We start from the raw sequence: 26,754 nt of genomic DNA, 5'->3' as shown, positions 1-26,754 counted from the left end.
GGCGAGGCTGTGAAACAGCTGCAGCCTTCAGCACCACCTGTGGCAGCCTGCTAAGACTCCATCATTAATCCATCTTCATGTCTAATTTATCGTTTTGAGGTGAGCTGCTAATTCCCCGGGGGCTTGTGTATGTATCTACTGCTAAGATTTAAAGTGTTGACCTTGGAGGCTTATCACTTGTGATGCAAGTGAAGAAAAGGGTCTGACGGCTGTGAGGATGCAAGTCTCTTGTCATGAATCTGTTTATACAGGGTCAGAAGAGAAAAATCTAGAAAATAGATTGGGAATTTTAAAAACTACCATTTCATTAATAGCTAATACTCCAAATGTTTAAGGTAGAGAGGCTCAAGTCCAGGCAGAAGCCTTACTAACCTTGGAGGGGGTGGAAAAATGACCACAGTTAATGATGTCCCTGCTGTAAGGGTAATGGGACCTCGGACCAGAGGGCTAGTGTTGACCTTGACTTCTGACCTAAAAGGGAAAAGTGAAAAAATCCACAAGTGAGGAGGATGACATGAGAAGTGCAGGTTCAGTGTGTAGCCATTGGGTTGATGTATACTGTATATGTTTGATTGTAACTTTATTCAGGAATATACACAGCATTACTTAAATGCAATATTAACAGACATGGCAAGTGATTAATTGTAAGTACTGATTTAATACCTGAGCTTGAAAACCTGCTTTAAAGAGGATCCCATGTGTCAAAATCTAGTTTTAAAAGCATTATTTCAGTCAATATTGTGCTTATGGTACATATTCCTAAACTAGTTTGAGTTTAATCACATTGTCACAAAATAAACCTGTAGGGCTCCGTAATAATCCATTTTAGGAATACTTTACAAAATGCAAATAGATGAAGTAATGGCTAATCTGTGGATTAGTACTTAAGTATCATCAACAAAGTGTATATTATGAAATGGTAAATACCAAAAGCATGTGTGAAAATTGCACATGGATACCCCCTCGTGATAATTTCCACTGGGAAGCTCGTAGAATATTTTGATACACGAGTTGTCGAGATGAGACAACCGTTGACCATTGCAACATGGCGGAGCGCAATGCAAGAGTCTACTTTATTACAACAACACTGTTTTTGAGCTGGTGAGGAAGATTGTGTGCTTCAGATTAGTGTATACCAAACTTATATAGCTAAAATAGAAATGTTAGCTTTCCCTTTTGTCCTGATGAATCTACTATTCATATTCTATACAAAATACAGCCGTTTTATTATTTACCTCTTCTCGCTGGAGCTGATGAATTAGGCAGTCTAAAATAATTTCCCCAAGTAACAGGTCAGGCTCCGTGGGTCAGCCATGTTTCATTTAACTACGACAACATACGCACTTGAACACAACGCACTGGTAATTTCCAGTTCACAAGTGGAAGGAGCATCTTTTCCATCATCCACAACGATCATATTTTAAATCAAGTAAATAACATAAGATCACCCTTTATCCCACATTGGAGACATTTCAGTGTTTCAGTTAATTACAATTCAAATTACACTACATTCATATTTTAAAATATATACTTGAGGTCCAGAGTTTTTTTTTTTTTTTAATATTCTTTATATTGTGTCCTCCTCCACCCCTCAGCAAAGGGGCCCCCTCGGGCTGTCGCGGGTCCTCTGTGCCCCATGATGGCGGCCCTGTGCGGGACGGGACTATCCAGAAGAGGGCCGGAGGGAGGAGGGAGGAGCAGCCGGGAACTGTGACGTAGGATTGGAATGAGGGAGTGAATGTTCCGGGTCAGAAACTGGACGGGAGAGGAAATTAACTCCGGGACGAGACGGGGAAAACACACGAGAATGCTAACGTTACCCTCTTCAACACGGAGATGTAGATGTTTTACATGCTAAAGAAAGAGGGAGGTCATAAAGCGGCGGAGGTCGACGTGGACGAGGAACCACACGGAGAGCGAGAGAGAGAGAAAAAAACAGGTGCCTGCAAACTAACCAAAGTGAGACGACGGAGAGTAATTCGTTAGCTCGGTAACGCGACTCGTTTGCAGCTGGAGTTTCGGTGTTTAGCCGACTTGCCTGTGAGTTCCGCTACACTTGTGTGTATTTAGTACAGGACTGTCCCGCCGTAGCAATCTGTTGCATCCCCCACCCCCGTACTTCTCCTCCACTGTTTGTTTATCGCACGGGAACGCGTTTGTATCCACCACCTCCTCCCCCGTGATGTTTCACTGCATACCCCTGTGGCGGTGCAACCGTCATGTTGAAGTGATCGATAAACGCCACTGCTCCCTGTTGTACGTGCCCGACGAGATTTATCGCTACGGACGGAGTTTGGAGGAGCTGTTGCTGGATGCCAACCAACTCCGAGACTTGCCCAAGGTAAGCAGACCAAACAAAAACCCCGCTTCCGCTCACTCATGCTTTTTATTTTAATGGCAGGTTCAGTTCAGAGGCAGCGGGGTAACTGCAGCTTATTTTTGGCAACATGAAATGCGTCCCTCCTCTGGTTAAAGTGGTTTTGACACAGAGCTGCTGCCGCTAACTGAGCTGATCACACATCCCGTGAGAGTCTGGTGGTGGAACCTGGGGACAATAATTACGCAAGATCAGCAAGGTACAGGCCCCCTGTGTAGGTGGAAATTTACCCCAGAACTACACCTCCCCACCGCGGGTTAACTCAACACACGTGCACCGGTCTGGCTTTTGGCCATAAAACACTTTTTTTTGTTTGAGTTCCGGGTGTCTCATATGTAAAGCGTTTAAAGTCCTGACATGGTGTCTGATGTGTCAAACCTGTTTGGGCAGGTGATCCCTGCTGAGGGCACACATACCCATGACCCTTCCTCTCTAAACTCTGAGGCTTGCCACACGACAGAGAGCCATGACAGGCTTTATTAGATACCTAACTCTTCCAGGGAGTCTAACAATATTGATAAGATCTCAGTATCCTGATAGGCAGTGGTGGAAAGTACATTTACTCAAGTACTGTACTTAATATTGAGGCACTTGTACTTTGCTTTATTAATACAAAATATTGTCAACAAATAAAATAGGCTATATTGTGATAGATTAAGCTGCACATCAGTCTGCTGTAGAGTAATAAAAATTAGCCGCACCTTTATTACCTGCAACATTAAGATTGACATTAATCTCACAATGTTTGTTATCCAATAATATATTACTTTGAAACAGGCAGGAGTACATTTTGATGCAAATACTTTTGTACTTTTACTTAAGTAACATTTTGAATGCAGGACTTTTACTTGTAACAGAATATTTCTGCAGGGTAGTATTGCTACAGTAGCATTATAAGAGTCCTTACACATAAAACAAAGCACCAATGAGCTCCATCCTTTTGGATGCATTTGGTAATTGACTTGAATGAACTTGACTACGATGACATGGTACCAAAACACTCTTTTATTAACCTCCACTAACTACGTTGTTGGTGTTTCAGTTTATGTGTAAGGACTCTTATCATACTAATGCAGAGGTCTGGTGTTAGTTGGAGCAGCATTAGTGGTTAGAAAAGGTGTTTTAATGTCATCACAATAGTGCCCTGAGCTAATCAGTCTTAGCCACATTCGACAGTTAGCGTCTCTACCGGATTTCTCCGTTTATAGTTCATACAGTTTTCCACCACTGCTGATACATGAAGGGGTTTGAGTAATGGTGCTCTAGAGAGCCATTATTTATTCCATCGTAGAGGTGAGTGATATGAGTTGAGTGAAACATCATTATTATTTCATAGTATGTAAGATCCATATAAGAGAGTTGTTTCATTAACTAACTGTAACGTTAAAGTTGAATGTTTATTATTGATCTGTAAATTCATTTTTACAATAAAATAAAAAGCAAACACCATCCACTCCAGACCAACAGTCCACATTCGAACAATATGCAGTTAAGACAGAAGTAGCACACTGGAGAAGCTGTAACTGGTATTTTTGCTGTATAAATGACTCAAATTATTTACTACGTGATTAAGTATGAAATGAAATAATAAATCCAACACTGTCTGTCCACTGTAGAGCCAAAGGTACATGTATTGTAAGAGACTTGAAGGGACAAATTACTGATAGGCTTGGTGAGGTGGGGATACCCAAGCCCGGCCTTCTTACTTGCGACCCTGACGCTCTGGATTAAGTGGGATACTGGTGAAAGGATTTGCAGGTTATTTCCCATGAGCATGAAGGGTCTGTGTAGTGTTTCATTATGTCTGGGCTTGAAACTGAAGATCCCCGAGGCTGACCTTTTATGACAATATCATATGATCTTCTATAGTTGTGTCTTTCAACTGTGCTGCATAGCTTATGCGTTTGTCGTCTCCATTTAATTAACCGGTAAGTGTATCTAAATCAGTCGTTGCTTGGCTGTTTTTTGTAACTTCATGTTGCCTGCTTGCATGTACTGAATAGTGGACATTGTTGATGTATAACTGCACTAATGTGTAGCTGCCTGGCCTATTTTGTTGTTGTTGCTGTTTTTAGGGTGTCTTGATGTCCGTCTGTCCATTTTTACCATCGCTGGTTTCAAAACATCTCGTTAAAGGACTGCAGTTGAAAATCCGTCGGTTAATTAATGTGCATGTCATATAAATACATAAACAAAATCAAAGTTATTTGGAATGGCTCTCATATATACAGCCTAGAGTTGCTACAATGAGTGAAAGGGTGACTGACTTTTGTGGTTTTGTAGCATTTTCCCTTTAACTTTTGCAGTCAAACCGGTTTTATTGTAGAAGTCGCCCTCAGTTCCGCTCTGGAGAGTGTATTTTAAGCCTGAGAAAATTGTGTTCTCAATGTAACCTTCAAAAGCAGTGAGTGCATTTGGTAATATATTGGGTCTACAGCTGTTTGTGACAAGTAGACAGATTATGGAAGATGTCTGACCTCATACAATAACGGAAGCCATGGTGGGTTGGATCAGGTGTAAAGCTGATTAGATTGACTGTTTTGGGCCTTTGAAAGGCCTTTGGTTCACAAGTGTCCCAAAACAACCTCTTCAACTTTATAGGTAGCATTCATCATTTTTTTAATCTAAATAGAATACACAGTGGTTTTGTCACTTTACAGAACCAACAGGGGAAAGAAAAGAGAGTTGAAAGAGTATTTTGGGGCTTGGCATGCCCATAGAAATGTGATGGGACAGAGATAATGTGAGCAACCTCCTATGGCCGTGTCACACTGCTTACTTTGTCCAGTGGAGAAAAGCACAGGAACAGGTATTCTGACTGTAAACAAAGACAGCGTTATGTGTTTTGTTGTGCTAGAATGTTCTAACAAAGTCGTAATGAATAATTGACCTGAATTGTTGAGTACAGACCAATAAAATCATAAACTAACACACATAACAGGCAGTACACCTGAGACACTAGGTACTAGGCAAAGTGAACTTTTTCCATCGTCAGGATGTGATTAGCAGGTGGACTTGCATTGTCACAACACAGACACCTACGTGACAGTTCAGGCACCTCTACGCTCAAATATTCTAAGTATGTTTAGAGGGTAGAGCGGTGGCGACAAGAGAAACGGTTTATTGTGCTCTTTGGCATGTAACTAATGTCATAAATGCTTGGTGAGTGAACCCAAGAAACGTCCAACTGGATAAACCTTTGTATCAGTCCAGTTCAGTGCTCGCTGTGTGGCCTCATCACATTTGCCTCCGAGGTGGCTGAATGAATAAATGCTGACCACTTAGTGACAATGATGTCAGCAATAAACAGTGACATGTTTCAAGCTAATCATTTCAACCAGCAGGCAGATAAAAACGTGCACAAAGCAGTTAGAGGAAACAGCAAAGGCACTTTTTTTCAGTAACAAGATGAGGCAAGTTGAATTGAGCTAGTTTCAATAGTTCTGCAATGAATAATCTGCAGACAAGGTATGTTTAATGGATAGACTCTGCTTCTCTTGGCACCTTTTCTCTTGGCACCCCTGAATTGCCCCCCGGGGACAAATAACGTTTTTTTAATTGAATTGTATTGAACCTTTTAGTTTGTTTGATTATTTTTATGTAATATTTGTGCTAAAGCAGTGGACCAAATAAGCAAACAATAACTTGTGACTGTTGTTTATTCAACAATTTCCCTTAAGCAACTTGTTCTCAAGATACTGTACATAGCGCCCTCCTGTCCAGAAGTCATTAGCTTGCTAAACAGCCGTCAAACTAAGAAATTAACTGAAAAGAGGGAGAATAAGAATGAAAGACTACGTGGAAATGCTCTTGCAGGTTTGTCCAGTTTAAAACAGAACTGTTCCCAGTTCCTGTAAAACTGCAAGACAGAGGCGTGGGTGGATGTTTCAACACAGAGAACACGTTTTGTTATGTCTGTTATTTATATGCATAATAATTAATCATTTAGAACTGCAACAGAGACCCAATTTTAAAATTAGTCAATTTTCTCAGGCATTTTCTGGTTGAAGCTTCCTCAGTGTGTGGATGTGATGCTTTTCTTTTTCATATTTGATAGTAAATTCAATATATTAGGGTTTGGACTGTTGGTTGAACAGAACAAGCAATTTAAATAAAACCCCTAGGGCTGTGAGAAATTTAGCTGGGATTTTTTCACTATTTTCTGAAAATATTTAATGATTGTGCAGATTCATTGATAGTAAAAAATAATTGTTGGATTGTAAAACAATAGAATGACCAAGAACAAGGAATAATATGACCAGATGGAACTCTCTTTGTTTGCCATCAGAAATGTTGTAGTTTTGCTAATTTAAGTCTTTTTTTAAAGCAAAGATGCAAAATCAGTTGGTTCACACTGTTCAAAAGTGAATACTGGCAGATTTTCTTCATGTTAAGTAAAAGCATGCTGAATAGCTTTGGGTTTTGGACTGTTGGATAAAACAGTCACCAAGTTCAGGCATTTCAGAAAGTATACACAGTGATGGCAGTGATGGAGAGAAGAAGCCACTTCTGGAAGCTGCAGGGTTTGTGATAAGTGTGAAGTGGTCAATAAGGGGCGTTATGAATCCCACAGCAGGAAGCTGGTGGTAGAACCGACTTACTGACGCATCTATAAGAACACGTTCTTGTAAAGGCAGAGCTGTCATAAAGGTAGTGCACTTGATGAGGTTCTGAAAGTTACTTCAGACAGTTTCAACTCTGGACTATGCTGTGACATATACTATTTATGCATATGACCATTTAACCTATATGTATGTAACCTAAAACTCCACTAAGCATTCAATACATGTATTTTACGTAAGTCTTGGGGTTGTTGCTTTGCCAAAGAAACTCTTGCTTTTTATAGCTATTTCCTCACCTTTAGATTAGGTTTTGTAATAATTGTGTTACTAAACTACAAAGACAGCTTTGTTGTGTATGAATATGTTATATGTATTTGTTGTTATCTTGCAGTGCAATAGTTTATGAACTTATTTCCCAAAAGCCACCTTCAGGCTTCTGCTTGTTCTCTAACAAACAGTGCTTAAGGTGAAACTGAAGATTCAAACATTGACTTGGGAGTTTAGAGAATGGTTAATCTATCCTTGACTCAGCCTGTTTTGGTTTTTGTGTCACACATGGGTGATTGTTTTGGGCGTGGCGCTGAATGACACCAACAGGAAGAACAGGTTTGCTGTCAGCATGCTAATGCAGGACTCACAAAGCAAATTTGCGACTTGATGGAATCAGTTATGCATTGCTCTTTGTTACTCCTCTGATTGTCTTATCAGGAGGATTAAAACAGGACAGAAGCCAGACAAAAGCATTTTCACTGGAACAGCGTTTGTTTTACCTTGAGCTGAAAGTTTTAAATCCTTGAAAGATTCAGAGTACCTGTGTTTGCTTCCCGCTGTGATTGCGGTGTCATAAAGTGTGTGGCATAGTTCAAGCAGGAAGTTTGAGAGTCGTAAACAGTAAACTGAATTTGCATTATTTTTCTGATTTGCCACAGATCAGGTTAGTTTTCTGGAAATGGACAAGTCTGCACAGGGTAAGACTGCCTTGATGATATCATCAAGAGACAAATCTTCAAGCTGTGCACTTGAGATTGGGAGACCGACTAAGCAAAGAATGCACCCACAATTAACTTTAGTAAATAAGTGAAAGTGAAATGAAGGTAGGTAGGATGCAAAAGCTCAGACAGGTATTACTTGTAAAAGTACAAGTTTGTTTGCTTGATGAAATGACGGATTAGAAACTTGTTTGAACTGTCTTAAGACTTTGGAATGAAATGTGCATTTTGTATTAGGGTGGAGTTTGACTTTTGGACTCTTGGGTCTTATTTATTGTGCACACATTATTAAAATGTGATGTGTATCTGGATATGGTCTAAGGAGGCAAACTGAGCACGAGTTCTTATTTTTAAAAACCCATTTTACAGAGTGCATTTACACCTTTTTCTTCCTTACCCCCATTAAATATCCAGAAACGGCACATTTGCTGGTTTCTCTCTTTTGAGGGAGATGGATTTAAATATCATCTGAAGTGGCACGATCATTAAGAATTAATCACTAGTCATTAAGGCTGGTAGAAAAGGGAAGCTAATTTTATAATCATGAGCTGCATGGGTTTATCTGTGCACCAGTCATACTGATACCATTTATATTAATCCTTTACGTTTCATTTTTGTGAGTAATACTTGCTTTCGTCTTGTTAAACAGGTGGTTATGAAACGCTGTCGCAGCTTGAATTAATGTCAGTTACAAAGGATTCGAATGGTGACACATTTTTCAGCATCAAAGAGTATAGAAAGTAATAGAAAAGTAGAAACCTGCAACTCAATCAACTTGTCTGCTTGAAATACACAGCACAATAATAGAGAACAAAGTTCAGCCACATTTATGAAAACAATGTGTTTGCAACATACAGATGCAAAGAGTACATCAAATATTTAACAGTCAACTTAAGTGATTGATTGTAATGAGTAAAGTATGTATTTAACAATTTGTGGCTGAGCCCTCATGGCCAGCTGCCTTGTAACTAGCAACAGTTGGGAAAATACAAAGGCCAGAGGGGAAATTCATGAGTCTGGTTTTTCTGTTCATGCCAAAACATTCAGGCAACCTGAAACAGTATTGTCAGATACGTGTTTTACCCCCGCACAGGCTAGCTTCTGCCCGCTCTTGTTCTGGGCGTGGGCTTGTGATAATTGCTTTTGCCTTTCAAACCAGTGTGCCAACTGAATCTTTCCATCTCTTAAGTTGACAACAAAGACGGATCTCTGTACTTCTGAGTAGCAACCTGTGACCATGGCCTCTCCAAATAATTTGAGTTGTATGTGCCAGAAATGCACAGTAGAGAGGAGCGTGTAAGACTGAGAGACAAAAAGTAAAAATATGCTGTCAGACATCCATGTCACAATGGCTTATCACTGAAAACTGGGTGTTCAGTCAGTAGGCCACTGGACATCTTATTATTTTAGATTGTACAAACAGGGCAAATAATTGAAAGAGGAAGGGGGGAAATAATTCTTGTTTCATTAATTCAATAGATTTTATTTACAGTGCCAAATCATAACAAAAGTTATCTCAGGACACTTTACAGACTAGGTAAAGACCACATGACTTATTTATGATTAACATAGACCCAACAATTCACCCGTAGAGTACGGTGGCAACGAAAACCTTCCCTATAACAGGCAGGGATGTCAGACAGGCCCAGCTCTTACATTACATTACATTACATTACATTACTAGACCAATATTGTAAAAAGTGAGATTCCTATGTATTCTTTATTTTAAAGCAGATCGAGGTGCAGTGTTGTGAAAATATAAAAACGCTCAATCCACAGTTTCAGACAGAGGGTGAATACGGAAAAGGATGTGTGTGATATGGTGACTTGTCAAAATGTCATTCAGTTCTTCACAGGGTGAAAGATGAACCTTTTTGTCTACTGGCCAAATAATGTTCACATTTGATCAGCCCCTCAGTTGTTTACCATTTTTGGCTGGTGACTGAAGCAAATCTACTAGCCACTAGCACATTGACATCCATAAATGTACATTATTTACCGTGGTTCTTCATCTCTCCTTGTAGTTATAAAATAGCAGGTATAATGTCATGAAATATTACAAATGTCAAAGAGCATTGCTAAAATGTGATACCATTAAAAGCTTTTTACTTAATATGCATTTCTTTTTTACCTTTCAGCCATTTTTCCAGCTGGTGAAACTAAGAAAACTTGGGCTGAGTGACAATGAGATCCAGAGACTCCCACCAGAAATAGCCAACTTCATGCAGCTCGTAGAACTGGATGTGTCTCGAAATGGTAAGACGGGACAAAGCAACGCAAAACTAAAATATTATAGCACATGCCCATTTGTTACAAATTACATTTCATAAATGTGTTTCTGTGTATGCTCTTCATATCTGAGAGATAATAGCAATATGTTTTCAATTTAGCAATATGTCAACAAATTAATCACATTTGACAAGTCTACTCCTCCTTAGTGAAGCCGACGCAACAAACGCATACAAATAAAGCATGGTTTGCAGTAAGCCTGAATCTCGTTTATGAAGAAGCGAAAATATTCCTTTAGTTGGACTGGTGATGTTTCTCCTGCAATAAAAAAGGCTTCACAAGTGTAACCATCACTAGTTAAAAGAAAGTACAAACATTTAACGCACTGTGCTGTTTGTGTTGAAGCGTATTAAGTAACAGTAATTCATTTTGTTTCGGTCACAATTTGATGCATTGTATTCAAGAGTTCGAACTGGATAACAGAACTACTCAAAAATAAAGAATTTTATTCTATTAGACTTACCACTAAATACCATTTTGCATTTATATTGGCACCATTATTGTTGTGTGTTTTTTATTACATGCACTTGAAGAAGCTGTGCTTTGAAGTGTTGTAACCAGTGTCTGTTTTCTAATGCAGATATTATGGAAATTCCAGAGAGCATTTCATACTGCAAAGCCCTCCAAGTGGCAGATTTCAGTGGAAATCCATTAACAAGGTACTGTCTCCGGATGATGATGTTTTCACTTTCCAAAAAGGAAAAAAAAACAGTCATATTTAATGCATATATATATATATATATATATATATATATATATACAGTATATACTGGTGTTTTTAATATTCCTCTGTCAAGGTTTGTAACATTGCTAAAACCATACATTTCATATTGATTTTAATACTTAGTGGTTTTATCGAGATCAGAACATGCTGAGATAACAAAAGCAGAGTGCACATCTTTAAAAATGACAAAAAGATATATCTTTCTAGTTGAAAATAATTTCTGTGTCCATTGTCTGCACTCAGACACACTTTTTAAAAGACCCCCCTGCTGTTATGGATGTTCACACACTCTCCTTGACAGATTGCGGACTGTGCATAATATGCTTTTCATGTGTGGGTGTGACTGAATCTAATTTTCACCTCAGCAGGGGCAAACACAAACCCACATTACTTTGCAGTGTATGTAGTTTAGGAGGCAACAATGAATAGCATTACGACATTGGTGTTCAATACCTTTAAAGTGCACTCAAGCTTGTACACACAAACACCCACAACACTCTTTTTCCACACTAGTAACCCATTTTCCCACTCTTTTGTCAGTCCTGTTTTAACAGGTTGATAGTTAAGGTCTAGTTTCAACTATGGGTCAGCAGGGATGTCACATTGTTATCAATCATAAATTAAAGGGGCTGTTAAAGACCCAATCTGTATCAACTATATAAAAGTATATTCACATATGACATTTAAATGGAAATAAGCCTTTTGTGTGTCTCAATGGATCATATTTGAAATATAGACACAATTCTGTCTTGACAGCATCAGAAAATATGAATAACTATGATTAAGTCATCTGCATTTCCTCTGTTATTAAAGGACCTGTCATTTGGGGATTGAAGGCAGGTTCTAGTTGTGCAAAACTTGTTGATAGCTTGCTTAAGAAATATACAACACCTGATTTCAAGGCTCTGTGAATGAGTGTAATTCTATGGGATCTTTGGTTCGCATTCATTCTGAATAATGTTTTTGAAGATAAATACTAAAGCGGAGGTAGCCTTTTGTGTCTCACCAGCCCACATTTAGGATATATAGGATGCTCAAAGACAATTACAAGTATACTTACGGCTGCCACCAAAAATGGTGAAGCATTATTTTGTTGTTGTCGCTGCTACTGATCAAAGTGTGACCATAACAAGCATCTTAAGTAGTCCCATCTGGCCAGCCTGCAATATTAAAGGGGATAATGGTTTTGAAAGTAAAAACTTGACAAATGGAAGTATGCAAGCCATCTGTTTGTCTTGAACAAGTAGTTATTAAGTCCATTTAGAAAATGAAAATGTGGGCACTTGAGCACTGAGCCCTTTATTGCCTTGTTCTACATATTGCTAATATCAATGTCTGTTTCAACAAATTGTCCCATATAATTACAGCCTAACGTTAAAGTTAAACAGGACTATTTTAACCCCCAATTTTCCATTCTGTTGTTCATATTAAAGTTGGATTTTATGTAGGAGAATAGAAAGGGTGAGGAAAATAAGACTAGCAACAAGCCCGGATAAACTTTACAAACGTATCAAGAGCTGAATTGTTAACCTCATGCTTAACATTTCTTACGGTGCACTCTCAGAAAAAATAAAGCAACATGGAAATCCAATTAGTCTTCTTCTCTTGCTAGCTGCAAAATGCTAGTCCAATTTTGACTCCAAGGTTAATGTCAAACATATCTGTTGAAGTAATTGAATTAAATAATTCACTGTGCACTCCTTTTCCGCCTACATCTTATCTTGTGGCCTCCTTTTTTCCAGGTTACCTGAAAGCTTTCCAGAGCTACGGAATCTAACATGCCTTTCCATCAATGATATTTCATTGCAAGTTCTTCCAGATAACGTTGGGAAGTAAGTAAATGGACCGTTTCATCATACTGGCTTTGGTATATTGAGTGAATCTAGGCGGTAAAACATTTCCTCACCGTTTCATTGCAGCCTGAGGTGCATAATGTAATGATGACGTCAAGGGACTTTATCCTTGCAACATCCCACCTGTCTGCTTTTCCTCGTCTTGCACTTTGCTTTAGCCTTTGTTGTCTTGCTTGGACAATCATTCATTTTTACACATAAATTAATTTGATTCTATAAATGCTATAAAACACTGAACCAATTTTAGCTGTTTTTAAAACCAGATATTTACAACAAAACCCCAAAGCATGAGGCCCAACATTTTAAAAGTGCTTTACTGCCATTTCTATTCTCTCCCTTTTCACCTGATAGTAATAATTTCTTCTAAAATCGGAGTAGGTAAAAAACAACAACAACCACACAGACACATCAGTAATTGTCTGATCTTTGGTGGCATTGAATTTGTTCAGAAAAGGCAAAAGGCTTGTTGTGAGATGGAATATAATCTGCTGCAGTTAAAGAAACATTCTTATTCCTAAAAGCCTCTTCATTCTTGTTGAGGCCAGTTATAATTGGTTTTGATACCAGAACTATGTGCTTTTATGGTAAAATTGCCACAAGGGATGTTTTTAGGAGAAATTTGGAGTTCAAGGGAAACTCAATTAAAGTAGTAAAGTAAAAAATGACTGTAGAATTCAGACATTTATTTAGAAATGTTGATAATTTTGTGATATTTGCGTCACGAAACGTAGGATGCAACCGCTGAGAAAAACAGACACTTTATTTTTTCCCATGTGAATTGAATGTATTTTTAAGACCCAAAAACAACAACAAAAAATAGCTCCCAATAAAGACATGCTCTTAAAAGGCACTTTTTTTCGGATGTTTATCACTACAGTGTAAACTAGTGCATTTTAAATAATTATTGGAATTTCTCTGGATGGCATATTTTAACCATTGAATAACTGGTGAAACAGTTGGAGCTAAACTAAACAGAGATTTGTCTTGGCTTGCCATGGTGCCATAAATTAAGGATTACTGCTTAACCTCTGAGGGATAATACATGACTGTCGGATGAGAGCCTGACTGTGATTCAGGAAAGGATTCTTTTTGCTCCTTTAGTGATCATACGTCAGGTTTGTAGACTTTGAAATAATACTATGCTACTTATAGATGAGCTTTTTAAGCTTAATGTTATTCTAATGTTCTACACATACTGTATTTAGCCGAATGATGGACCTAAATTAGATTTCATGCAAGGCACAAAACGCCAGATGGATTTTCTGATGAAGATCCATACTGTAATGGATTATAGATGTGTGGGATAAATCCAGGCTTGAACAATTCTTGCAGTATTGTGTGATCTTCTGGTTGTAGATATTTCTGTAGTTGTAACAGATTCTTCAAAATGCTAAACCAAACCTAAAATGAATAGAAACCAAAGTCAATGAAGATTACTAGTGTCCTTGCTTTGAACTGAATGCTGCATTGTGAAAGTCTTAAATAATACTTCTGATTTCTGGTCTGTCTTCTTACAAACTATGTGCTTCCTAGCAACACATTATTTTTCATGGACAGAATTTATTTCAAGCCCTCCCAAAAAGATATAATTTTGAAAAAAATACAACTACTATTTCTCATATTCTTCATGATTTCTTTTTACCATGGCGAAGGCTGTAAACTAAACTTAGACAAGGGCAGCAGCGATCTGGATCTGCTTATGACTGATTTGTACTCTATGACATATACAATTTTCCTAACAACAAAGTCTGCTTGAGTTCAAGAGATCTCCTTTCCCTCATGGTACGCCATGTGCCCCACATATGTCCCATATCTATCTTACATAACGCAGTAACTGCTCTCTGTCAAGGGAAGAAGGTAATGATAAACATGGTGCGGGTTTTGAGAAGTGGATAAGATTAACTTTGAAAGGAGTTGAATGACATCAGTGGTTTATCTCCAGAGATGGGAATGTCTTCTAACAAAAAAAAAAAAGAATTTTAAAGAAACCTGAGACTCTTGATGCAGTTCTGCGGCTGTTTTCATCATTACTTCTTTCTGTCTTTTAATATGTGGCTCAGTAGGCCTGCTGTGGTTGAATGAAAAACACAAGATTAAGCAAAAGTAGCTGTTCATGTTGTCACATTTGAGGGTCAGCCTGTAAAAACTAGTTCAAACATACCTACTAGATTATGTTAATCCCTTTTGGCTCTGTCAAACATCTATTTGCTCACATTATGAATGTTAAGGTTTTTTCTTGGCTCCTCGGTGCATCTCTAATACCAAAGATTAAATTACATTAATTTAGCTGATGCTTTTATCCAATAAGTGCATTCAGCCATTAAAGGGAAACATGTTGGTTGAAAATCTGCTAAAAAGTTTCCCTTTTAAGCTGCCACCCAGAAATGTAAGGAATAATGCAAGTACATACAATTCCTCAAATAAGCAAATATTCTTTAAGTGCTATATTTTAGAAACAAGTTCATTTTTTTTCAACAACAAAAAAACGAGCACAAACAAACCCCACGGAGGATGAATAAATTAGGCTTAGTCCACACGCACACAGGCATTTCTTTGCGTTTTGGCGTCAGGTCACTGAAAATGGGTCCGTTGAAAACTGGATATTTGGGTTTGTAACGTCAGTGTGTGTGTGTTGTTTTCTCCTTTTTGTGAGGTGACATTTTGGGCAGTGGTGGACATGGCCCAAAATTGTGCTGGTGCTAGTTGCTGACAGGACTTTTTACAAGTTAACCCTGTGTTCTAATACCCATACAATACTATTAAAATGCAAACCATCACGCTTTTCTGGCTATTCTGACTCACAATCATTTGTGTTGCTTAATTTAGCAAGAGGGTCAAAGTTCAACTTGTATTGTAGTATTAGAAGTATTATGGTCCAGTTGTATGCATACTGTATGGAACAATATGCACTATATAAGTACATACTAAAAGTGAACAGAAAAAGATTTGTAGCTTAAAACGATAACATCGGTTATATCTTCACCTGTTGGTTTGGTATGCTCTTGACAGTGCTTCAGTGTGTTTTTATGTTTTCACTTGCTACAGTGCTTGTGTGGTGGGAGAGCGAAGGAGGGAATAACCCTGTTTTCAAAAATACCTGTGTACGTCTGGACCATGCCTTAATCTGGGTTCTGATCAACAAGATGGACTTTGTACTGTACTAGTTGCCTGTTGTCATAAAACCCTCGATTAATTGGGTGCACGTACATTACTGAGGCGTACATAAGCAGCAGTGCAAGACGATAACCCTGTTCTTTGGTCTGCGATAGCCGCTTAGACGTTTTGCTCTTCATTTAAAGTATGCAGGGGTTGTTTATGCTACCACGATATAACAGCCCTGATAACGCTGACACACCTCCAAAAGACTTCCTGTTCTCAGATATCTGATTACAAGGAGACATTTAACAACAATGTATTTGCTTTCATTAAACGCTATTTGTTTTATTTATGAAACACTCAGAGCATCATCTATGATAATTATCTTTATTGTGGAGATATGAAAAGATACGAATAATCTTCTCCCTTTTTGCCTGTCATTGCAGCCTTTCCAATTTGATATCACTAGAACTCAGAGAAAATCTGCTGACATACCTACCAGAGTAAGTATTCAACAAACTGCATTGTTTATCTGGATAATATACAGTATATGTATAGGTTTTGTAAGTGAAGTTGTGTATTTTCTTTACCTGTATATGTCAGCGTAGCAGCGTTACATTGCTAACAGAGTAAGTTATAGAATTTTTTTATTTTGAGCCTCCATCGCATGTGTCATCCACAGGTCACTATCAATGCTTCATAGACTTGAAGAGCTCGACCTAGGAAATAATGAACTGTACAGTTTGGTAAGTGTGTGTTTCTCTGTATGCTGGAAACCTTGTTTACTCAAAAGAATGCACAAAATGAGCAGGAAGAAGCGTTTCCCGTTTCCTTCTCCTTGTCACATCCAAGTAGATTAGCATCCCTCGAGAACAGCTTTCACCTCTTATCACCCTGATAGGAGGACGGCCATCTGCTTTGGGCTTTGGTTTTAAGTTGTAATCTTATGTGCGTGGTCGGACTCTGATGGTGAATGATTTACTGACAGATCAAGTCAGGCTGTTAAGACATGGCTCTGTATGCATTTTATGTTATTCATTAGTACATCAAATTCAATTATTAACATTGTTGAATTTTTTTTCTGCTGTCAAACTGTTTTGGCACCATGCTGGCGCTTTTAATAAATGTAGAAGAGAAATGTTGAATATATACAAATGACAAGTAAGTTATACATTCAATTGACTTTGACAAATTGAAAGTAGCCATAATAAAATTCCCTCTTGAAGAAAGCAGTGTAGCTTCGACCTCTTAGGGGGTAGATAGAAGCATACGGGAGCTTTATGTAACTTTTTTTTAAATGCATTTCAAATGACTTTTAGTGCTTATGCTTCCAGTGGTCTGCACCCTGCTGTGTGTGCACTATGTTTATAAAGAAGAAATAAGTGCATTTTCAGAACCATGTCACTTATAATGTATTTTTCTACATTCTCTTCTTTTTCCCTGGCTCTCACTCTTTCAATCCCTACCTTTCTTCCTCCCACATAGCCAGAGTCAATAGGTGGTCTTGTCAGCTTAAAGGACTTGTGGCTGGATGGAAACCAGTTGGCTGAAATCCCCTCAGTAAGCTAATCAACCTGTTTCTTTGGTTTGAGAATATGTTATTGTCTCAGTATTAATTACCACCATTTCATATAGCGATATAGTAAGACTTTGAATGACACCTTAGTAAGTGTTCAGAATCTACAAACAGGAAGAAATTATTTTTCTATCTTGCTCCAAATATAATTGCTGTGCAGTTATTCATGTGAATTTTACTGTATAAACACAGGTCAACTTATTAGAGTGGTCACATAAACGTCCTTTGTACAAATTCAAATAGACAACATTGATTCTTCTATGCTTTCCTAGCTTGTATTTGCTGCCGTGTTATTGCATCTTTGCTCACCACAATCCTCTGCTGTGAACTTTAGGAGATGGGCAGTATGAAAAGCCTGTTGTGTCTGGATGTATCAGAAAACAAAATGGAGCGACTTCCAGAGGAGTTAGGCGGCCTAGTGTCGCTCACTGACCTGCTGGTGTCTCAGAACCTCATTGATGCTCTACCAGAAAGCATTGGTAAGCACCTGAGCTCTCTATTAGCATCATTATGCTAGCTTGAGAGCTTGTCTTCTGTATGTGTTGATATTATCTAATAGGTTAATTCTCCTAGTTGGGTATTTCTCAGCTGTGGTAACAAAATAGCTTTTTCATTTAATTCAAAGTTTCATTCAAAATGGATTTTTGGAACAGAAGATGCTGCATGTACAGTATGTGGCGAACCAATGTGCTTTGCGTGAAAACAACCCACTAATAATAAATATGCAGGCGTTTTCTTTCCTAAATAACAGTAAATGCTTCATCAGTGTGCCAATCAATGTCTGAACAATGTTGAGTTTGATGAATATATATATTTTTCTTTCTCTGCAGGAAAACTACGGAAACTTTCTATATTGAAAGCCGATCAGAATAGGCTAACTTATCTTCCAGAGAGCATTGGTAACTGTGAAAGCCTTACTGAACTTGTGCTCACAGAGAACCAAATACAGGTGTGTTTGCAACTGAATTCCTATCAAGTCTTTTGCCATTTGAAATGAAGATATTGCATGAATGGTCTATAGAAGCAGCTGCATGTCACATAATGTTTTTGGTATCATGAAAATCGAGCTGCGCGGTATGGTAAAGTCTTCTTTCCTGACATAGGTTCTGTCATATCTCAATAACGATATATATCACAATATATTTTCTTGTAATTCAATAAATAAATAGTCTTTATATTGACTATATATTTATTGAATCACAAGAAAATATATACACGATAAAGCCTACTTTTTGTAATGTCTTTGTGAATTAGATATTTGACAAATGAAAAGTATTGAGTAATGAAGAGTATTTTCTTATATTATTAAGAAAGTGCGCGGACCAGAAGGTAAAGCGTCGCCCAAGCAGTTGGCTGCTCATTTTTCATCATAGAAAAAAATATATAATAGACATTTTTATAACAGTTTTGACAATCTAATGTACAGTATATTGTCATATCGCCCAGCCCTAAATTAAAATATTTCATCCTCATTACACATAACATCAAATTGTTGTAGATGTGTAGTTTGTGTGTGCCTTTTACCAAGCTGTATAAACACTACATCCATGTTGAAAAATGCCCTATTGAGTATCAGTCAATAGCCCAAAAAGCATACAATAGCGTGCCTTTTGTGCTTTTTGAGGCTTTTGGACTAATTGAGAACATAAGCACAGTCTCATAAGCAAACAGTGACAGGTAAAAGTCTTTGATTTGCCACTGCTTTTCAGTAAACTGCACCGTAACTTCTGAAACTGTAACCATCTTTTATAAGTTTAAAATGACCTTTTATGGGTTTTATATCTTTTCTGTTTAAAATGAACTTTTATTTGTTTTAATTTTTCCCAATGCTTTTAATGTTTTATGTAAACCACTTTGAATTACCTTGTTGTTAAATTCTGCTATACAAATATACTTGCCTTGCCTTTTATAACATGGTGGTAGGTGAAAAATAGCCTCTTGGCTAATTCTGGAATTTATACAAATACCAAATACCATGTGTATTTATTCATTTGCACTCTCCCTATTCAAATAAACTAAAGTGAAACTGTAACTAAAACATCTACATCTAGCAACACGTCTCCTTTTGTCTCTGTGTTTGGGAGCACTGCACTTCGCTGGACTGATGACAAATGGATGAGTGGGTTGTCTCTGTTGTATTTTAGATAAATTGTCAAACAGGACAAAAAGTTTTTATAAAATCTAAAAATAATTTAAAGACACTAATGAAATGAGGAAATACTCTTATTGGGCCTTTGTGCTTATTGCAAGTCTTTCTGTCTTCTTCGACTTGTGTCATCTTTTTTGACATCTACGTGTTTAAAAACTCATTATGCCTTTTCTTATTGTTTTGACTCTTTCATTGCAGAGTTTGCCTAGGAGTGTTGGGAAATTAAAGCGACTCTCCAACTTCAACTGTGACAGAAACCAACTAACATCTTTACCTAAGGAGGTAAGCTTTTCATATATCATCCAACATCATTTATTTCAGATTTAATTTGTCCATAAACCCCTTTTAAGATGCAGCATCTCATTTTCACGGGCGTCATAAGGCATGAAAACAAAACCTTTGTAAAAAACAAAAAAGTAAGATTGATAGCTAACATCTAGCACTGACTGCTGGCAGAGAGGGGGACATCCTCCAAAAGAGGATTGAGCTAAAATACATAATACTAAAGTTATTTAATTAATTAAAGAAAAGAAACAGAAAAGCAATTCAGCTTGTAACAAAAAAAAAATGTGTGCATGTTTCAAATATAATTCTAAAACCAAAAAATGTAACATGCATATTAACCAAGAATAATTAGCTTGATATTGAATGGGTTCTTCCTTTTCCCAAGCCAGTATTTCCATAATTCTACTGACCGACGAGCAAACAAACAAACAAACAGAGGTAATTAAATAGAAAAGGCTGTTACACTGTAGATGTTCAGGTCTAAACAGTCGCTGCTGTTACTTTTACATTGTTAGAGGGTGCTTTTTAGTTTGGAGCTGCACATCTGAATTGATGGTCTGAAACTGCAAAAATAACATTCAAACATAACATTTAGTTACGTAATTCCTTAATGCTAGTGTGGAGATTTCCATTGCCTCAAACTATCTAAAGTACATTCACGTTTGGATCAACAATGCTCTTACTTGTCAAGCTCTCTCATTTAACGTTTACTGCTCAGTCCTCTGGTTTGTTCAGCTCTGTCTGTGTGTCTCCATTGTGTTTGTATGTGACATTCTTTTCTAAACCTCTCGTCTGTTTAAGTTAAGGCTCGCCTGGTTTAAAGCTCCATCTGAAAGGCTTCTTCTGCAGACATCGTACAATGCCTCTGTGTCTTAATGAGGCAAAGACTGCAGTGTTTGGAGAAAAATAACAATTGGCCTTGATAACGACTCGATGGCGTCACCGTTTTCCTCAAACCAGCATTGCATGACATCTCTATCGAGCACAGTGTAGCCATGGCCCAGTTTTTGATCTGTGCTTTTCTGAGCTACTTGACCATTGGCTCAGTTTTATCGATTCTATTGATTTTTTGATTAGTTGCTCATAAGACCTTTTCCTGGTTGAATTATGTCTGTGCTTGCATGGAAGCAGACTTAACTGATGTGTTTGATTATGTTTTTGGATTAGTGATATGTTTGTTCACTGGTAAATGCGATAAGCATCATATTAGCCTCTGTAGACGATGAGCTTAAACCTCCCCGTTTTTAACATGATGAATCCCTGTAACAATACTTGTATCCCGCCCAGCTCTGTGTCTGGGCAGATTAATGGATTAAAACTACAGTCTAGCTGGCCCCGTCATGTCTGTGCCTTGTCTCGCTACTAGGCCTAATTGTTCCTAATTTTAGGTCCCTCTGCCACAACCCATTGACATTTAACTACTCTGCCACTGAGATCACCAATTCTGGGACAAAGTGCACAAATGCTGACGTCAAATTTACTCTGGTTTCTTTTTTCTTGGCTTCATTGAAAATACACACATGCATTTATACTGCATTTTAAAAATGATTATATCAAAATATCAGTAATCCCCCCCCCCCCCCCCCCCCCCGCAATCGCTGATATTCGTCCAATCATCCAACTGTAGTGCAATTAAAACCTCTACTGTATGTATGCCTGCCCAAACTATGTTTTTATGCTTTGCAGGATACGTGTACACTGACTGCCATGCAGCCTCATGATGTTGTCTCTTCTGTTTCTTAGATTGGGGGGTGTAGCGGTCTGAATGTCTTCTGTGTACGAGAGAACAGACTGACGAGGATACCGTCTGAGCTGTCGCAGGCCACAGAACTGCACGTGCTAGACGTCTCTGGGAATAGGTTAGTCCAACAGCACGTTCGCATCTTCTGTTTCAAGTGATCGAAAGAGGATCTTGATGTTTTCACCACATAAGTCAGTCAGTTAGTCAGTCAGTCAGAGGTCTTTTTGGCTTTGTTTCTCTGCCCCTACCTGTTTTGGTTCACGCTTCATCTTCAGAGAAAGCTGCAGTGTTGTCTGCTGCTTTAGTCACAAACATGTTCACCTCTGTGTCTGGAGATTGTTTTCCCGAAACAACTTTTAGCCTGCAGGTGTCTCGTGGCTTCTTTATATCCTACGTGATACGAGCCAACCAGTGATCCACATCCTGTTTGTCTTCAGGCTCACCCACTTACCGCTGTCACTGACCACACTACGACTGAAGGCCTTATGGTTGTCTGAAAACCAGTCGCAGCCTCTCCTCACCTTTCAGACCGACCAGGATCCTGACTCAGGCGAGAAGGTGCTCACCTGCGTGCTGCTGCCTCAACAGCCATGTGAACCGGACCATAAAGGTAATATCTTCCATTGAGCCTTTGAATATCCTTCATGGATCCCCTGTATTATCAAAAGCAGTGACTTTATCTAGACATTTTTCTCATACTGGACAGGTTGACTGAAATGACTGTATATTTGTTCATGAACAGTGTAGATCAGTGTCCCCATGCTCCTAAAGTATCAGGTTTCTTCTACAGTGAAATGACTTGGTGCCACGCTGTGACATTTCATTATTATTCCTCATCAGTTCTTGCATCGTCTCTGATTATTTAGTGCCTTGCGGTTTTGATGACATTATCGCATGATCTGCTCAGGGAAGCACAGTGTGTTCTACGCCCTCTGATCCTTCCCTCCAGTATCTGTCGATTATGAGGTCCTGTAAGGGATCACAGCCTATAACAGATCAGAGCCTCTCCTGCCCCTTGAGGCCCTCCTTGGTTATGTTTTTCAGAAATGTGGTGTATTGGAGAGCTAAAGAGGCTTAGAAGGGGCTGGCCTGTTGCAATTAAAGGCTTGCCCACTGGGTATAGAGATGCAGCTGAGGGCTGACTCTATCTCTGCCTGATACAACAGTTTATTTTAATTCTTTCCTTTACTGTCATCCACAGCCCTGCGCATAACTCTCTCAGGATTTATTGAGAAGTGTTTGTTTCTTGGATTAAAACATTTTTTGTTTCTCCATTAAAAAAGAAATGTAACTATTAATCGTTGTGATGTGCCATCTCTCTTTCTTGTGGGAGAGATGCAGATGTAAGACTGGCGGAGGTCAGGCAAGTGAGGCTCAATCCGAGGTTGGGGGCAGGGAAGATGTATGTTGCTGTAAGCCTGTGACTAAGCCGGGATTTGAAACTGTGATCTGGCAGTTTCATGCTCTCTTTTATGAGCGCTTGGTTATGTGACAGCTCCTTGAGTTGGCAGATTGCAGAGAAGCAGTCATAACAACAATATTAATATTGATCTGCTGAAATATTCACTTCAGCTCACGCTGTAATTCAATCTGAGCATTTTGATGTGTGCATGAATTACAGTAACAAGAAATTATGTTGTCTCTTTTGAAAACAACCACAGGCTCTGATAATCTTGCCCGCTGTGGCGCCCTGGAGAGCCTGGTGAATGACATGGCAGATGACACATGGGACAACAAAGCCATGAACAGGATCAGTGCCATCCACTTTCTGGATGATGATGAGGAGGAGGATGACGACAAGGTAAGACCGGCGAGCTTGAGGGCAAATTTCACAGCGATCCACCCAGTATTTGGCGATAATTCACTCTGATATTATCTTGCTGCTGGTGATGTTTAAATTTTTGCAAAGAAGATTTTTTCAATGAACATTTTGCTACTTGCAGGGAAAGTACTGTAGATTTGTCTGTCATTTTGTAGTGATGCTCCATTATGATTCAGCCTTTAACCATCCAGTCGTTTTTAAAGGACAACTGTGTAGGATTTACAAGGGTCAGAAATGGAATATAATATTCGTAACTATGTTTTTATTGGTGTATATTCACCTGAAATTGGTTTTGGCATCTGGTCTATTTTCGCCGCTAGCTACGAGTGAATCTGGCAAGAAAGCACACTGATAATCTATTATAAGCAATATAAATTATATATGATATAAATGATCTGATTCTGAAAAAAATCATCAAACCGCAGGCGTTTACAGATGCTCCTAAATCATACACACTGCTCCTGTAACACATCAGTTCTACGATCACCACTCCAACATGTAAACAATTACTATTTTTTTTGCTGCAGATATACCAAACGTACCGCTAATAAGAATCTATTTTCGGATATTTCACACAGGGAACACTACTTCGACGGGCCACTCCGCACCCCGGTGAGCTGAAGACGATGAAGAAAGCAGCTGAGAACCTCCGCAACGACCTGAACGCTGCCAAAGGCCTGGACTCCAACAAAAACGAGGTCAATAACGCTGCAGACAGAGTGACCACGTCTGTGTGACCTTTACCTCAGAAATGTTTTTTACCTCCTGTGTCTCGCCGTGTCGTCCCGCACAACCCTGCAGCTCTCCCCCATTTTTTTTCTTCTTATTCCTACGAACCCCGGTGTGGCCTACCCCTCCTCTGATTTAACCCTGGGACGCCTGTAACCTTACTCCATCTCCAATCCTGTGTAAAACGTGTTTGACTCAGTCTACCAGGGCCGCTGTGCCTTTCTCTTTTTAATTAATGTCCATAGCAATAATCTGCACATAGATGCTCCTTTTTAAAAAGATATTTAAAAGATTTATTACTTTTTTAAATGCCTCTTTTTAAAAACATACATTAGGTAGTTGCACTATTCTAAGTCTTCATTATATGGTCAAATTCTCTCAAATGTATTATATATTTGTTCTATATCTATTTTTAAAACACTGGGTGAATACTTTTTACATTTTGGGCAAACATAAAAGCAGGATTTTTTGGACCTACTGATTAAGGATTATTGTATAGTCTCTTGTGAATATTGATACTTTTATACTTTTTGGCAGCTCAGATGTAAATAAAAATGTATAGCAAATCTCTTAATCAGTTGCAGATTTAAAACTTTTTTTTCTTTTTCAAACTTGGTACTTTTTTCTTTTTAAAAAAAATCAAAGAAATGAACAAAACACTCACTGATGTCTTATTCAATCCGCATAATTGTCATGGGTGAGTAGATGGCTTTGAATCCTCTTTTTGTTCATCTGTAAACCATCTAGACCTATTTTTGGAATATAAATAGATTTTGATTAATTAAGTTGGAATTTAAGTTGAATTTAAGTACTGCACATCAACCTTTAATTCATCATCTGCAACGTAATTACGCAGAATGCTGTCTTATTTATGTGCTGTGCTTCACTGCTTTGCAATGTTTATTTTCAGATAGATGCCAAAACATTTGTATATTTTTAAAAATATATATTTTTTTCCCTTTTTAAGAAAGATTATTGTATGGAATAATCATTGGAGGTTTTGGTGAGAGTGAGGTTCGTACCGCAAGGATGGCATCCTTTTAAAAATGCAGTTAGAAGTTCCCCTTTAATGCACTTCTCAGCGTTTCTTAAATTCTTTTACATGGTACGTGATAATTTCTATTATTTTGTCTTTAAATTGATTGCAAAGGGTGGACCAGAGAAATTGGTTCCAATGTTGGTTTTTATGTTTTAATTATTTTCTGATCAAACTGCACAAAACAGATCTCAAATGGGCACTGGGCCTTGAGATTTGGATGACCTTTTAACCACTGATCAATAAAACGAGTGCAACACTAAACATGTTTCTTATTCCTTTTAATGTTATTTATAAAAGACTCACTGAACTTTAAAATGTCCGATTTAAAAATAAATTCATACATTTGATGTGGTCGTTCTGATTATCCATATCTTTGAAATAATATCTTGACAAAATAAGCTCCGACTTAAACTGGTTTGCTTTGAGGCAACAAACCAGATATTCCATGTCCTGACCCCTCCATTGCTTGTTTTGTCTGCCCAGCCGCGCATGATGTTTCTGTAATGCTCTGCCAGCATGTGTCATGTTAGACTTGTCCACCCTGCACATGCTGCATGTTGTACTGACGCCGGCATGCTTTAAGTATATCACAGAATGAATGAATGTATGAATACCGTATATATTTTTTATGCTTATGACAAGTGCACCTTTATTTGAGTCTCATTGTACATTTTTTGATTAACCGTTTGAAGATGAACATACTATATTTTTTTTGTGTTTAAATACAACGATTACAAATGCTTTAAAAACCTCACTGGAAAATATTAGTTACTGGTTTTCAGTTTCAGGTGCTGAACAGTTTGCACCAGTACATGTAGCGGTACTTTAGGAGACGCCCCACTATTCTTAAGTGGAGGCTTCTTGAGTTGAGACTACGATGCATTTCAAGCATGGCATCATCCTTCACTCTCCTTCTTTTCCTCCTTCTCAAGAAGCATCAAGAGACAAAAAAGCAGAGAAGGAGCCAAACGAAAAAACCTTTGGCGTTCCAGCTTCAATCTTAGCTGCTTTTTAGCTCTTCAAAATGATTGTAGCGGTGATAGTACTGCAATTACACTCTGCAGTAATAACTGTATTGGTGCCCCCTGGTGCACATCATCAGCATGCATTATGAATAATCAAGCAGGATTTCATTAGTGCCTTAGTCTACATTGATTATCATCTGCTCTACTGGAAAACATGGAATCCTCCAATGATTGAGAAATTGTGCTGCTCTTATATGTTCTTTCTTTACACTTCAAATATGAGGAACATGGTTTCATCAAATGTATTTGCTGCTGATCCATCACTATCACTACTTATAAACTGCAATATATTACATTAAAATGAAACTTTCAGCTATGGCTGGTGTCTTCTAACTATCTCCAGGAGTGTAGAAAGCCTCATACTAACCCGTCCCTCAGGACTGGTAGCCAAAACTGCATCATGATCCAAGGCTTCAGCTGGGAGGCAAACAAAGCATGTCAGCAGACGAGACCTCAAGTGTTCCCAGCCAGCGACAGTGTGTGTTGTCGCTGCTCCAA

The 26,754-nt window shown here is 38.3% G+C and overlaps 1 protein-coding gene across 1 annotated transcript; it reads left to right on the top strand.

The window, feature by feature from the left end:
* The first annotated feature begins 1,757 nt into the window (after positions 1 to 1,757).
* On the top strand, positions 1,758 to 25,486 carry lrrc1 (leucine rich repeat containing 1). Its single transcript, XM_083923527.1, has 14 exons — positions 1,758 to 2,341; positions 10,067 to 10,184; positions 10,798 to 10,876; positions 12,684 to 12,773; positions 16,337 to 16,393; positions 16,573 to 16,636; positions 17,376 to 17,450; positions 17,801 to 17,945; positions 18,297 to 18,415; positions 19,814 to 19,897; positions 21,644 to 21,759; positions 22,079 to 22,251; positions 23,303 to 23,442; positions 24,042 to 25,486. The coding sequence occupies exons 1-14, from the start codon at positions 2,183 to 2,185 to the stop codon at positions 24,198 to 24,200; spliced, it is 1,578 nt and encodes a 525-aa protein (XP_083779653.1). The 5' UTR covers positions 1,758 to 2,182; the 3' UTR covers positions 24,201 to 25,486.
* The last annotated feature ends 1,268 nt before the right edge of the window (positions 25,487 to 26,754 follow it).

The sequence above is a fragment of the Echiichthys vipera genome, assembly GCF_963691815.1.
Source record: "Echiichthys vipera genome assembly, chromosome: 11".
Taxonomy (NCBI): domain Eukaryota; kingdom Metazoa; phylum Chordata; class Actinopteri; order Perciformes; family Trachinidae; genus Echiichthys; species Echiichthys vipera.
This window is presented reverse-complemented; position numbering and strand designations above follow the sequence as displayed.